This window comes from Armigeres subalbatus, chromosome 1 (genome assembly GCF_024139115.2).
Source record: "Armigeres subalbatus isolate Guangzhou_Male chromosome 1, GZ_Asu_2, whole genome shotgun sequence".
NCBI classification, from domain to species: Eukaryota; Metazoa; Arthropoda; class Insecta; order Diptera; family Culicidae; genus Armigeres; species Armigeres subalbatus.
In genome coordinates, this window is record NC_085139.1 from 136669420 (window position 1) to 136683260 (window position 13841).

Genomic DNA, 13841 nt, shown 5'->3' on the forward strand with positions numbered 1-13841 from the left:
TCGATTCCCGGTGCCGGTCTAGGCAATTTTCGGATTGGAAATTGTCTCGACTTCCTTGGGCATAAAAGTATCATCGAGTTAGCCTCATGATATACGAATGCGAAAATGGTAACCTGGCTTAGAAACATCGCAGTTAATAACTGTGGAAGTGCTTAATGAACACTAAGCTGCGAGGCGGCTCTGTCCCAGTGTGGGGACGTAATGCCAACAAGAAGAAGAAGAATAAATCATGTTCGATGGAGCTTACATTTTGCACAGGGGCATATTTTAGGGCTTAGGAAATGTTTGCGTAAATTCGATGAAAAATTGTTTTAGCCATAAGACATTTTTTCGCCACAATATTTTTTTTTCTAGGAACTTCTACCTATAAAAACTCTTCCTTCAATACCTCCGGGATAACTTCCAGGATTTTTTTCGGGGAATACCTCCATAAGCTATATAGCGAAATCTTCTAGGATTTCATTCTGGAATTCTTTTCGCCTTCAGAATATCTCTCAAGAATTCATCTAGAAAGATCCTTATGAATTTCTCCAAGAATTCGTCCAAGTATTTCCCCGGAAATTCTTCCAGGTATTTTTTCGGAAATTCCTTCAGGTACATCTCCAGGAAATTTTCCGCGGAATCAACCTGGAATTCTTTCCGGACTTCACACCAATTTACTCCAGAATTTTATTCGGAAATTAATTTAAGAGTTCCTCCAATAGTTCTTCCAGGAATTTCTTCTGAACAAACCCCCGGGACTTCATCCGGTAATTTTCTCAGCAATTCATCTGCGAGTACTTTCAGGATTCCATCCGGGAATTTCTCCATTAATTCTTCCTGGTATTTTTCCTGGAATTCCTTCAGATATTTCTTCAGAAATTCATTCAGGAACTTCACCAATAATTATTTCAGGACTTCCTTGTGGGAGTTCCTCCGGGAGCTCCTCCAGGAGTTTTTTTTCCAAGAGTTCCTCCGGGAACCCCTCATGAACTTCACATTGAATTCCTGGAGGTTATTTGACAGGAATTTCCCAGGAAATGGGATTTCGGAAGTTCCTCAAGAAATTTAATTCCGAGTATTCCACCGCCTGTTTCTCTGAAAATTCCTCCGGAGTTCCACCAGTAGTTCCACCAGTAGTTCCTCCGGGAATTTATTCAGGCATTCTTCCAGGAATGAATAAATGAATATTTAAGCTTTCTTTAGGAATTTATCTACAAATTCCTCCAGAAGTTCCTCCGAGAATTTCTCTGGGAGTTCCTCCGGGAGGTCCTCTAAGAATTCTTCCAGGAGTTCCTCCGAAAGGAATTCTTCCAGGAGTTCTTTCGAAAGTTCCTCCGGGAATTCCTCCAGGATTTCCTCCGGAAATTCTTCCTGTAGTTCTTCAAGAAATTCCTCCAGAAGTTCCACCGGCAGTTCTTCCGAGAATTCCTCTGAAAATTTCGCCTGGAGTTCCTACGGAAATTAGTCTGGAAGTTCCTCAGCAGAAAAATACCCGGAGGAACTGCCGGTGAAACTCCCGGAAGAATTCTCGTAGAAACTGCCGGTGGATCTACCGGAGGAATTCCCGAAGGAACTGCCGTAGGAACTCTGGGAGGAATTTCAGAGGGAACTCCTAGAAGAATTCCTATAGGACCTCCCGCAGGAACTCCCAGAGAAACTATCGCAAGAACTTCAGGAGAAATTTCCACACACTCAGTTTTTATTTATGCAGCTCGGCAAAATCCGCACAGCCGTTAGCCCAGCAAAATAAAAACTGATATTCCGGCAAAAATTACGTTTGTTAGCTGGTTTTCGGCAAATAATTAGCTAATTTTCAGCTATTTTGACAGAAATCTCGGCAAAAAAAAAACACTTTTCTGGGGTACGGCTGTGCGGATCTCGGTAAAAGTTCAACAAATTGCTGAGATCCCGGTAAAATAATTGTGCAGCTGTATTTCTGAAGAAAGCGTAAATGATTTCTTTGGAAAATCCTACTGATGGAGCTCCCGGAGGAATTTGCAGAGGAACACCCGGAGGAATTGCCGGTGGATTTCCCGGAGGAACTCTCGGAGGAATTCTCGAAGTTACTCCTGGAAGAATTTGTGAAGAAACTCTCGTAGGAATTTTCAGAGGAGCCCCGGAGGAACTGCCAGTGGAACTACCACTCGTCTAGCTGAAAATTTTGTAGGGGTATGTAGCTGGATTATCATTATCATCATAAGGGGACCTCCCGGAGAATTTCCTGAAGAGCTCCCAGAGAAATCCTCGGAGGAACTTCTGAAGGAATTTCTTTATAAATTCCTGAAGAAGCCTAAATGAATTTCAGAAAGAATTCCCAGAGGAAATTCTGTAGAAATTCAGAGGAACCCCCGTAGGAACTGCCGATAGAACTACCGGAACAATTCTCGGAGGAAATACTGGAGGAATTCTTGGAGGAACTGTCGGTGGACCTCCTGGAAGAATTCCCACAGGATCTCCCAGTTGAAATATTGAAGTTTCCACCGGAATTCTTTCAGGATCTCTTCGGTAATTAATCTAGGAATCCCTCCGAAAATTCCATTGATAATTTTATTTGAGGTATAATTTCTGTATAAATTGGATGGAATTGGTGGTTCGTTAATAATTTTAAATAAATTTAAATAATTAAAAATATCTGTTCAATAAATCATGCATTTTTTAATATCATTATTGTTGTTAAATAAACGCACAGCGCGAACGTTGCATTGTAGGCGTGAATGCGTCAAGTTCATTGGCGTTGCGTTCGTGTGTGTGTGTCATCCTCTACCCCTCACTCAGCTGGGGGTGTTGGTCAAGTAGTACTACGAATAATTTGATCAAATCTCATGCTCTCTAATGGTGCCATTCTTGTTACGAAAACTAATAGTACAAAAAGGATTTATTCCTGAAGCAAAAAAGATTTCTTCAGGAAGTGTAGGGTACGGGATGTACTAGTTGTTCATAATAGGTACAGCAAAACTTCACAAGGACGCCCTTATTCGCACTAACTACTCAGGGAATAGAAGGTCGAGAAGAGCCACCGTTGCTAACTAAAGCGTGAACCGAATACCTGGGACTCCCACAATATTCGCGGCAATAGCAGCAAACGATGCCCTGTACGTATTTAGTGTTCAATTTGTAATTTATAAATATATAATACAATGAAAGAAATAAAGAGAAGAATTGGAACATGCTCACCAGTTGATCCAATATCAAAACTCAGGTTAGGCCTCAGGTTAGAACAGGACGCATTAGGATTTTCCGAGGAAACGACATAATTTCAATGCGTTTAACACTTATCATCCTTCTTTGCTTCTATCGGAATTGTGGCCGTCATAATTATCGATATCCGATTTCCATCAGCAAAGTTTCTGTCAAGGCTGTTGCTGTCGCATTTGCATTACAATGGGTTCAAAGTTCATTGACGTTGCGTTTAAGTACAAAATGCTGACTCCAGCCTCTCGAAAGGAGGCGTCCCAGCATCTTGAAAAGAGGCTTCCGAGCTTCTTGAAAGTAGGCTTCCCAGCCTCTTGAAAAGAGGCTTCCGAGCATCTTGAAAGGAGGCTTCCGAGCCTCTTGAAAGGAGGCTTCCGAGCCTCTTGAAAGGAGTCTTCAGAGCCTCTTGAAAGGAGGCTTCCGAGCCTCTTGAAAGGAGGCTTCCGAGCCTCTTGAAAGGAGGCTTCCGAGCCTCTTGAAAGGAGGCTTGAGGCCTCTTGAAAGGAGGCTTCTGGAGCCTCTTGAAAGGAGGCTTCTGAGCCTCTTGAAAGGAGGCTTCCGAGCCTCTTGAAAGGAGGCTTCCAGGCCTCTTGAAAGGAGGCTTCTGAGCCTCTTGAAAGGAGGCTTCTGAGCCTCTTGAAAAGATGCTTCTGAGCCTCTTGAAAGAAGGCTTCTGGACCTTTTAAAAGAAGGCTTCCGGGCCTCTTGAAGGAGGCTTCTGAGCCTCTTGAAAGGAGGCTTCTGAGCCTCTTGAAAGGAGGCTTGAGCCTCTTGAAAGGAGGCTTCCAGGCCTCTTGAAAGGAGGCTTCTGAGCCTCTTGAAAGGAGGCTCTGAGCCTCTTGAAAGGAGGCTTCTGAGCCTCTTGAAAGGAGGCTTCTGAGCCTCTTGAAAGGAGGCTCTGAGCCTCTTGAAAGGAGGCTTCTGAGCCTCTTGAAAGGAGGCTTCCTGAGCCTCTTGAAAGGAGGCCTGAGCCTCTTGAAAGGAGGCTTCTGAGCCTCTTGAAAGGAGGCTTCTGAGCCTCTTGAAAGGAGGCTTCTGAGCCTCTTGAAAGGAGGCTTCTGAGCCTCTTGAAAGGAGGCTTCCGAGCCTCTTGAAAGGAGGCTTGAGCCTCTTGAAAGGAGGCTTCCGGGCCTCTTGAAAGGAGGCTTCTGAGCCTCTTGAAAGGAGGCTTCCGAGCCTCTTGAAAGGAGGCTTCTGAGCCTCTTGAAAGGAGGCTCTGAGCCTCTTGAAAGGAGGCTTCTGAGCCTCTTGAAAGGAGGCTTCCTGAGCCTCTTGAAAGGAGGCTTCTGAGCCTCTTGAAAGGAGGCTGAGCCTCTTGAAATGAGGCTTCCGAGCCTCTTGAAAGGAGGCTTCCGAGTCTCTTGAAAGGAGGCTTGTGAGCCTCTTGAAAGGAGGCTTCTGAGCCTCTTGAAATAAGGCTTCCCAGCCTCTTGAAAGGAGGCTTCCGAGCCTCTTGAAAGGAGGCTTCCGAGCCTCTTGAAAGGAGGCCTCCGAGCCTCTTCAATGGAGGCTTCCGCACCTCTTGGAAGGAGGCTTCCGAGCCTCTTGAAGGAGGCTTGAGCCTCTTGAAAGGAGGCTTCCGAGCCTCTTGAAAGGAGGCTTCCGAGCCTCTTGAAAGGAGGCTTCCGAGCCTCTTGAAAGGAGGCTTCCGAGCCTCTTGAAAGGAGGCTTCCGAGCCTCTTGAAAGGAGGCTTCCGAGCCTCTTGAAAGGAGGCTTCCGCACCCCTTGGAAGGAGGCTTCTGAGCCTCTTGAAAGGAGGCTTCCGAGCCTCTTGAAAGGAGGCTTCCGAGCCTCTTGAAAGGAGGCTTCCGAGCCTCTTGAAAGGAGGCTTCCGAGCCTCTTGAAAGGAGGCTTCTGAGCCTCTTGAAAGGAAGCTTCCGAGCCTCTTGAAAGGAGTCTTTTTCCTACTTTGTATTTCTATCTTTGTTTTTTTTCTGTGTTTCAAGTTCTACCAAAACGATCCCTACTGTTATAACCTTCCACACAATCCCAAAAACCTTTCGTGGCACCTATGAGAGGTCGTAGAGTTCTCTGCATCTTTCTTAAGTATGTGTCCAACTAACCATCCTTCCCCTTCCTCAGCATTCGCAAGGACGTGGCCAGGACAGATCTCGACTATTGGAGAGTGCATAGCTTCCATCTAAGAGATAGTTATTAGTCCCAAATCAATATCTGTGGTAACGGATGAAAGTGATGCTACTTTCATACAATAGTCTTGGCTTGTACCACCTACGAATTTGTGCGAAGTGCTCAATGCTCATGCTAATCTCCTATTGAACACAACAGGGTGCTTTGTATCTTCCTTACAGATTAAAAAAAATATTTTCAAAACAGACCTGCGGCAAAACGCCCGAATGGTGGTGCAAATGACTCAATTGCATTAAAAATAAATGGTGAACGCCTGGTGATTTGGTATGGATAACTTGAATCTTATTTCCCAATCTTTTGTTGCAGTTTGGTAATGAATCATTGTGGTGAAGGTCCATCCTTGTTCTAGTGGGAAGATGCAAAGCTATAAAACAAAACAATGAAAACTTTCGGGTTGTGAATTTTCTAGACTGTTCTGTGCATTGGAGTATTGTCATTAGAACAGAGAATAAAGTGACACTCACGTTCATCCTAGCATTTTTTACTTGCTTTTATATCCCCATAACACCAAAATTCGTTTCATTGCTCATAGGCTACGGCTTGTTCTATCCGTCATACTAGCTTGGGGCTGTCCAGTTTTGGGGAGAGGAGGGGTATGGCTAATGCTCATGGCTCATTTTTTGAAAACTTATATAGGCAATTGCCCACGCTGGAGGAGAGTGGTATCTGAATCCCTGCCAAACCTGTCCACGTGGTATATCAACAGTACCTTTGTATTTCTAATTTATGACTTTCAGGATTCGATCAACAATAAACTGACCAAAAGATATATTCAAAATATTTGCTTCGTGAAGTTGCCGAATTTTACACAATGTTTTATATTCTAAAATATGCTGTAAATATATTCATGAAAATTAGAGTGACTGTTCATTAGAACAGACGCAACAGCAATTTAATTCGTCATCAAACGCCGCCTAATGCTCTTTCCGGGAAGATCTCAGAAGCAAATGTATCGTCATGACGGAGCCTATCCACATTCCGAAGCATTCGGTGTCACTTTGCATTCTCAAGCGCTCTCGACATGATCCGAAACAGTTCTCGAATCATTCACCGTGAAATTCCCCCGAGAGTCACGGGGACTGCCTACCTTCGAACCTGGGAGCTATCTCGAACCATCCAGTCTGGCTGGATTGGCTCCTGCACTGGCGGGACATGCAAATTGTGTAACCCATCACCCGCCGCCGCCCAGTTCGCTCAGGGCACTCTGTGGGGTAAAATGTGATTTTTTCTCCCTTACTCCAACAGCAACAGCAATAACACCTAGAAGCAACTTTTTCATTCTTCTTTTATTCTTGTTTATCAATTTACAGGTGTTACGTATTATGGAAAACTTTCCCGTTGGATCCACGTGCGGGTTCTGTGCTCACGGAACTCCCTCGAGAGGGAGATGCAAATGACGATCCCCGTCGAAAGACGAACTCGACAGCAGAAAAAAGGGCAGCTTCATTTGAACCGCTGAGCTTCGGATATCGGCCACCCAAGTGGAAGGACCTTTCGACGATAGAGGTGTGATAAAGCGGATGGGGGACAGTATCTGCGGCACGAGAGGTTAACAAATTTGAAGCACCAAATTGCAAGTGATGGTACTATTGGAATAATTTATAATAAAATAATCCGCTTCACCGGGGCCTGCAGGTCTCAGCGCCGCAAAAATGGTGGACGAATGTCGAGAGAACCGAAAGCCAGCATAAGAGAAGTTAACGAAAGGGTGAAATAGCCGTGAATTTTATGTGAAACGTTGCAGAAAGTACTACGGTGGAAATTTAATCACCTGTTGGGGAGGAAAGCGTTTCGAGAGCAGTCGGAAAAGGGATGATTATCCTTAACTGAAACATTCACGCTCTAGACTAGATGGGAAAATATTGGAATTATGTGTGTGAGTAAGGAAAAAAGTTTCGAAATATAACACCTAACGAAAGCGAGGTTTGGGCTTCTAGATCCTTCGATGCGTTCGGTGTTTTTTTTTCACCTTCGGCGCAGATGACGATCAAAGTTGATTATGGTAATTCACCGGTCCCAGAAGCATGAAAGGTCCGAAAACTTTGCAAGCAGCACGGTGGAACATGAATTCGAGTTGTTAAGTCAAAGCTAATGCAACATCTGCTTTGGTGCTGGTCCAACCAAAGGAACAAAAATTGCAAGCAAAGAACAACCGTTTCGTATCTTCGGATAAAAGTTTCAACCTATCAAAGACAAAGAAGGCAAAGAAACAGGTGCAAAGATGGCGAATTTCATCGAGTTTCCAGTGCAGGTGATCTGCCTGTTCTTAGCAGTTCTGGTCCAAAGGGCAACAAGTGTTAGAGATGGTGAGTACTTTATTCTACCCTGACTTTTAGAGTGTTATGAGGTGCAAGGGAATTAAAATAATGACAAGGCTTTTGCCTGCCAGAATAAAACACAGTTTATGAGCCTGTTTTGAATAAATAAACAATTAACTTTGCAAAATCGTTGCCGAGTTTCATGGCTCATAAATTAGATGGTTTATGACATTTTACATACCAGAGCTGCACGAATGTTAGCAAACTTTTAGAATAATTTTACCTAATCCTTTCTTACCGTCGACAATTGCGTAAACTTTGCCCCCTAATAACAAAAAGTGTTTCCGGATGGTAGTACCCGTTCCGAATTCAATAAAACTAAGGGAGTGTGTCTGAATAAAATACACTGCATGGTTAGTTTTTTCAAATTCAATCTATCCCGAATGGCTTCAATTTTCTTTTCCGAGCACAGAATAATTTAAAAATGATTAGATGCAGATGACACAAACGTTTAAAATTCAATTGTCCACCAAAATTCCGTTTTGCCATCATAGCTCTAATTAAGCTTATAGTGTGACAGCTACATTTTTTTGTCTTCATTTGAGAGGTTTTCAGCCCTAATCACAGCTACATTTGTTTTTAGCTATGACACAAACTATTCTTTATACAGCGTATGTTTTTCCGACAACCCAAATACTATGATGAAGTAATTAAAACGAATTAGGAAAACCGATTATTTATCAAAAGAAATGCCCGTGCAAAAATTCAATTCAATCATTTCTGATTCAACATCTTTCATTTGAAAGATGGAAAAATACAAATTCGATTTATCAACAGCTAAGAAAATGGTTTTAGAAAGTTATCAATTTACCAATACCTTTATTGAAAAGAACTATTTGATCCAAATGACAAACATTCCCCACAAACTGTGTCATGAACAAATGAAAATTCAGTTTCAAATGCAGCGCACTGCCAGAAGCAACTTCCAGACTCAATGAACCCGGAATGACATGTGCAGCACCGGGACACTCCAAAGCTCGTTTTCCACTCAGCCGTGGAAAAGCGTGTAAGTAAAAGCAAATTTATTCAGCGTTAAGTACCTTTAGCCCACTAATTTCTTTTATGTCTACGTGAACAGGGTTTATACGAAGTTCCCCTCGGCCGTCGTCGCCGTTACTGAGCGGAGCCGGCAGCATCAAGGTGGGGTGCACGTGCACATGTACAATAAGCTGGCAGCTTTATGCAAAATCGTTGTACAGTCACATAGCCATAAGTACGGGAATATGCACGCTCATAGTTGTTGTAGAAGTGAAGGAAAATCGCACGCAAAAGTACTCACCACCATCAGTGCCAACTCTTAAGGTACGTAGCTGATGGTATGCCATTGAAAGTCATTTTTCATTACCCCCCTTGGCCCCGTTTTTCACTCCGGGTTCTTTAAATGTCTGGCAGGTACCGGGGGGCTCCAGGCTGTGAGTTGGCTGAAATGGAAAAGGAAAAAGAACTTGCCAAGGAACGAGAAAGTTTCATTTCTTGCACTTCGACTTTTGTTGGAATTTCTGCATAACTTGAGTGGGAACTACCGTTCGTTGTTTGTGTGGTAATGGATTATCTAAAGAATGGCTACCTGCTATGGTATGCAGTAGTTGTCGGTGTATGAATTGTTCAAAGTTTATTAAAATGTGTTGCTGCAAGTGATGAATCAACTTTGAAAATATTACTATGTGCGTAAGGAATAGAGCGTTAAAGAGACATATTTCAGAACAATATGTGAAAGTTTGAAGCATACATTGCATACAGTTGAAGCTACTTTAAATCAACATTCCACATAATCAGTTTTTCATATTTGAAGATTTATAAGGTTGATAATATTGCTGTGGCAAAGTTTGAAGAATTTTTGAGATTTTGAGATCCAAAACGATTAAATTTGATCAGAAGGTTCAGAGGCCTTGCTTAGAAAGGGTAGCGTCTCTAAGCAAGGCCTCTCTCATTGCAGCTCTATGAATACCGATCTGACTAACATTCCGAACATTTTGGCTTTATTTATGTAATTTTCTCCATAGAAGCTTGAATTCTTTTGCAATCTTGACTGTACTGAGGAACGGAATACCGATTAAAACTTTAGATTTAGGGCGCTAAAACGCCAGTGTTCGGAAGATGAGTCATGGTCGGGATTTGAGTCAAAACGGTATATTTCTATCGAAATGGGATGCTGGCCATTCCACACAATTCAGAATTAGCAGCCTACTACGGTTTGTATACTGGAGTGGCACAGTGGTTCGCGAGTAAAAAAAAAATCCAAAATGCAATTTTTCCCTGGAAAATATGAATTTTTAAAGGAAAATGATAGCAAAGAATGTTTAGATACAGCAAAGAATATGAATATTTATAACATATTTATCCAGTAGTGAATTAGGTACAAAATTTATATAGGGCACTGTTAACTACGCCCCGTGCGTCGATTGGTAGCAAAGCCCCTACTGGCAACGTACGCTACTGATGTTGAAACCACTCCGGCCTGCTTGCGCAGGAACGATTCGCGAAGATGAAATGTAAACAAAACGACTACCTGGTATTACAAACGTGAATTGGATCAAGGGATCGCGCTAAATCTAAAATAATAGTTAAAAACGCCCTTATATCTTAATTACTATTCACTGAACGCCATGGTGAGGAAATCGACTCCGGTTTAGTTGAAGAAGACGTGAATGGACAAGCATCGGATAACTCGAGGCAGCCGCAGGAGCAGCCAGCTCCGAGTCTAACTTCTATTAATAAACGACTATCGATTCATCACCACCGAACATGTCAGCCATCGCAGCGTGCACATACGCACCACCCTAATTTCCCCAAACATCCCTTAGATTAATCCAGGAACATTGCACAATGGGGAAATCCGATTTCAAAGGTGGAAAAAATTGATAACTTTCTTCACGCACAACTTACAGAAAAGATCAAGAGCTTATTCGAAAGGAAATTTTGCAAAGAATTCAGTGAGCGCTGTTTCATGGACGTGGGACGCTTCTGTATGTAGTTATTGAGCTCGTTTTGCCCTAATGCCCCATATATCGCGAGTTTCCAAACTATTTGTCATTTTATCTTTAAGACATTGTTCTAAAATTGAGTTTAGCTCTTCACTATGGATCCACAGAAGGGCACTAAATATATTTTGTTGGTAAAAGTTGGAAATTTAAGGGATTTTGGGGTCAAATACGCATCAAAGTGCATTTTATGTGAAATTTTCATGTATTCTGTAAGGAATAGTAATATTTACAGATAAGTGTTGATATTATTGTCTCAAAGTGTTGCACGGATATTGACAAATGTTTACCGAACAAAAATTAATGAAATAAATCGTTTCACAAATGTTTTATTTGGTTATTTATGGAGTAAAAAACGATTTTTAAAAACTTTTGAATAGCACCGATGCCAAACATTCCCAAACCATACTCGATAGCACAACTAGACAAGAATAGTCATATGTTATGAGTCTTGATGTGATCCTGGATAGGAGGTGATGGGAGATACTCTTTTTCTTACCTTTTGCCCAAATTCTATGAAATAATATAGCTCAATGATTCTGAGCAAGGAAATGATGTTTTAATGTTTATTTAATTGATATTTTTAATGATATAATGAAAATAACTAATAATCATATGAATCATTAAAAATATTGAATTATAGGGGATTTAGGGGCCATACAGCTCATTTAATGTAACTTTTTATTCAAAATACTATAACTTTTCTCACGAGCGACTCACAGATAAGGTTAAGGGCTTATTCGGAAGCGAATTTTCCAAGAAATTCAGTGAGAGATGTTTCATAGACGTGAGACACTTCTGTATGTAGTTATTAAGCTCGTTTTGCCTTAATGTCCCATACATCACAGTTTATCATATTTTTCGTGCTTTTATCTTCCAAGTATTGTACTAAAGATGTGTTCTCCTCTTCATTATAGATCCATAGAAAAGCACTATACATGATTTGTTGGTAAAAGTTGGAAATTTAAGGGATTTTGGGGTCAAATAAGTATTGAATTGCACTTTACGTGAATTTTTTATGTATTCTGTGAAAATTAATAGAAATATTATTGTTCTCCCAAAATGTTCTACAGACATTGATAAATGTTTGCGAAACAATTACTAATGAAGTAAATAATTTCGCAAGTGTTTTGTTTTGTGATTTATTGCGTAAAACCCAATTTTTTAAATGCTTCTGAAAGTTCCGATGCCAATCATTCCCAAACCACACCCGTTTGCACAACTAGATGAGAGTAAAAATATTAGTCGATGTGATAATAGATAGGAATAGATAGGAAATATTCTTTTCTCATGACATGTTTTTTATGGTATCAATTTTGTTAAAAAATTATGACAATAATATCAACTATTATCTGTAAATATCTGAATAATCAATAGGCAGTAGCCAAAATTGACTATATGTAGAGCTACATCAATGCTTACAAGTTTTTTAATCACCGTATATTAACCCTGAATGATTATTCTATGTAATATAGTCTAAATGATTTCTTGGATATTATTATTTTTTACAGAATACATAAAAACTTCACATAGATGCTGTTTGATGATTACTTGACCCCAAAATCCTTAAACTTCCAACAAAATATGTATAGTGCTATGTATGGATCTACAATGGTTCTACAATGAAGAGGAAAACAGAATTTCAGTGTAATTTTTGAAAGATAAAAGTACCAAAATATGAAAAATTTTGATGTATGGGACATTGGGGCAAAACCAGCTCAATAACTACATACAGAAGTGTCTCATGTCTATAAAACGTCACTCACTGAATTTCTAGGAAAATTCGCTTCGAATAAGCCCTTAACCTTACCTGTGAGTCGCTCGTGAGAAAAGTTATAGTATTTTGTATAAAAGTTACATTAAATGAGCTGTATGACCCTAAATCCCCTATAATTCAATATTTTTAATGATTCATATGATTATTAGTTATTTTCATTATATCATTGGAAAATATCAATTGAATAAACATTACAACATCATTTTCTTGCTCAGAATCATTGAGCTATATTATTTCATAGAATTTGGGCAAAAAGGTAAGAAAAAAGAGTATTTCCCATCACCTCCTATCTATGATCACATCAAGACTCATAACATATGACTATTCTTGTCTAGTTGTGCTATCGGGTATGGTTTGGAAATGTTTGGCATAGGTGCTATTCAAAAGTTTTAAAATCGTTTTTACTCCATAAATAACCAAATAAAACATTTGTGAAACGATTTATTTCATTAATTTTTGTTCGGTAAACATTTGTCAATATCCGTGCAACACTTTGAGACAATAATATCAACACTTATCTGTAAATATTACTATTTCTTACAGAATACATGAAAATTTCACATAAAATGCACTTGTGTTGTGTGTTGCACTGTGTGTTGCACTAAATGTTGTGCGTATTTGACCCCAAAATCCCTTAAATTTCCAACTTTTACCAACAAAATATATTTAGTGCCCTTCTGTGGATCCATAGTGAAGAGCTAAACTCAATTTTAGAACAATGTTTTAAAGATAAAATGACAAATAGTTTGGAAACTCGCGATTTATGGGGCATTAGGGCAAAACGAGCTCAATAACTACATACAGAAGCGTCCCACGTCCATGAAACAGCCCTCACTGAATTCCCTTTCGAATAAGCTCTTGATCTCTTCTGTAAGTTATTCGTGAAGAAAGTTATCAATTTTTTCCACCTTTGAAAACGGATTTCCCCATTGTGCATTGGTAGGTGGTGATCAATTCGTTCCCGGCCAACGATCAACTCCGCTTCATCGACTACCTCTACATGCACCAACTGACCAAACAGTGTGCATCCTGAATCGGAGCCAAATTGCTGCGCGCCAAGCGGTCTCAAAGGATTTGCCAGAGTTCAGTGGGAACCCGGAAGATTGGCCATTCTTCTTTTCTGTATTCAATTCTTCAGCCCAAATGTGTGGGTTCTCAAATGAGGAAAACATCCCAAGTAACAATTTCCATGCTTCTTAGATTTATCTAATTCTTATTGCGGATTTATGACAGCATTCACCAAGATAATAGCTCAGTTTTATTGGCGCTCTTATTGCTATCAATAAAGCTCTCATAAGTCTGTTGAAAAAAGGTTCAAACGTCAAATGCCAATGGACCATATGAATAGATCTATGGTTGTGTTGAAGAGCGTAATAAATCAAATTTTCAACGCTCGAATTATCCTTCAAATTTTGGTCATAATGTGGTCCAAATGAATTACC

General features: G+C 40.5%; 1 protein-coding gene across 1 annotated transcript in view; it reads left to right on the plus strand.

Annotated features, from left to right (window-relative positions):
• Positions 1 to 13841, plus strand: part of LOC134206672 (hemicentin-2) — an 821032-nt gene that overhangs the window by 108692 nt on the left and 698499 nt on the right. The window contains exon 2 of the mRNA XM_062682403.1: positions 6634 to 7629. Coding sequence (XP_062538387.1) covers positions 7545 to 7629 — 85 coding nt within the window. The 5' untranslated portion in view covers positions 6634 to 7544. The remainder of the gene's footprint in view (positions 1 to 6633; positions 7630 to 13841) is intronic.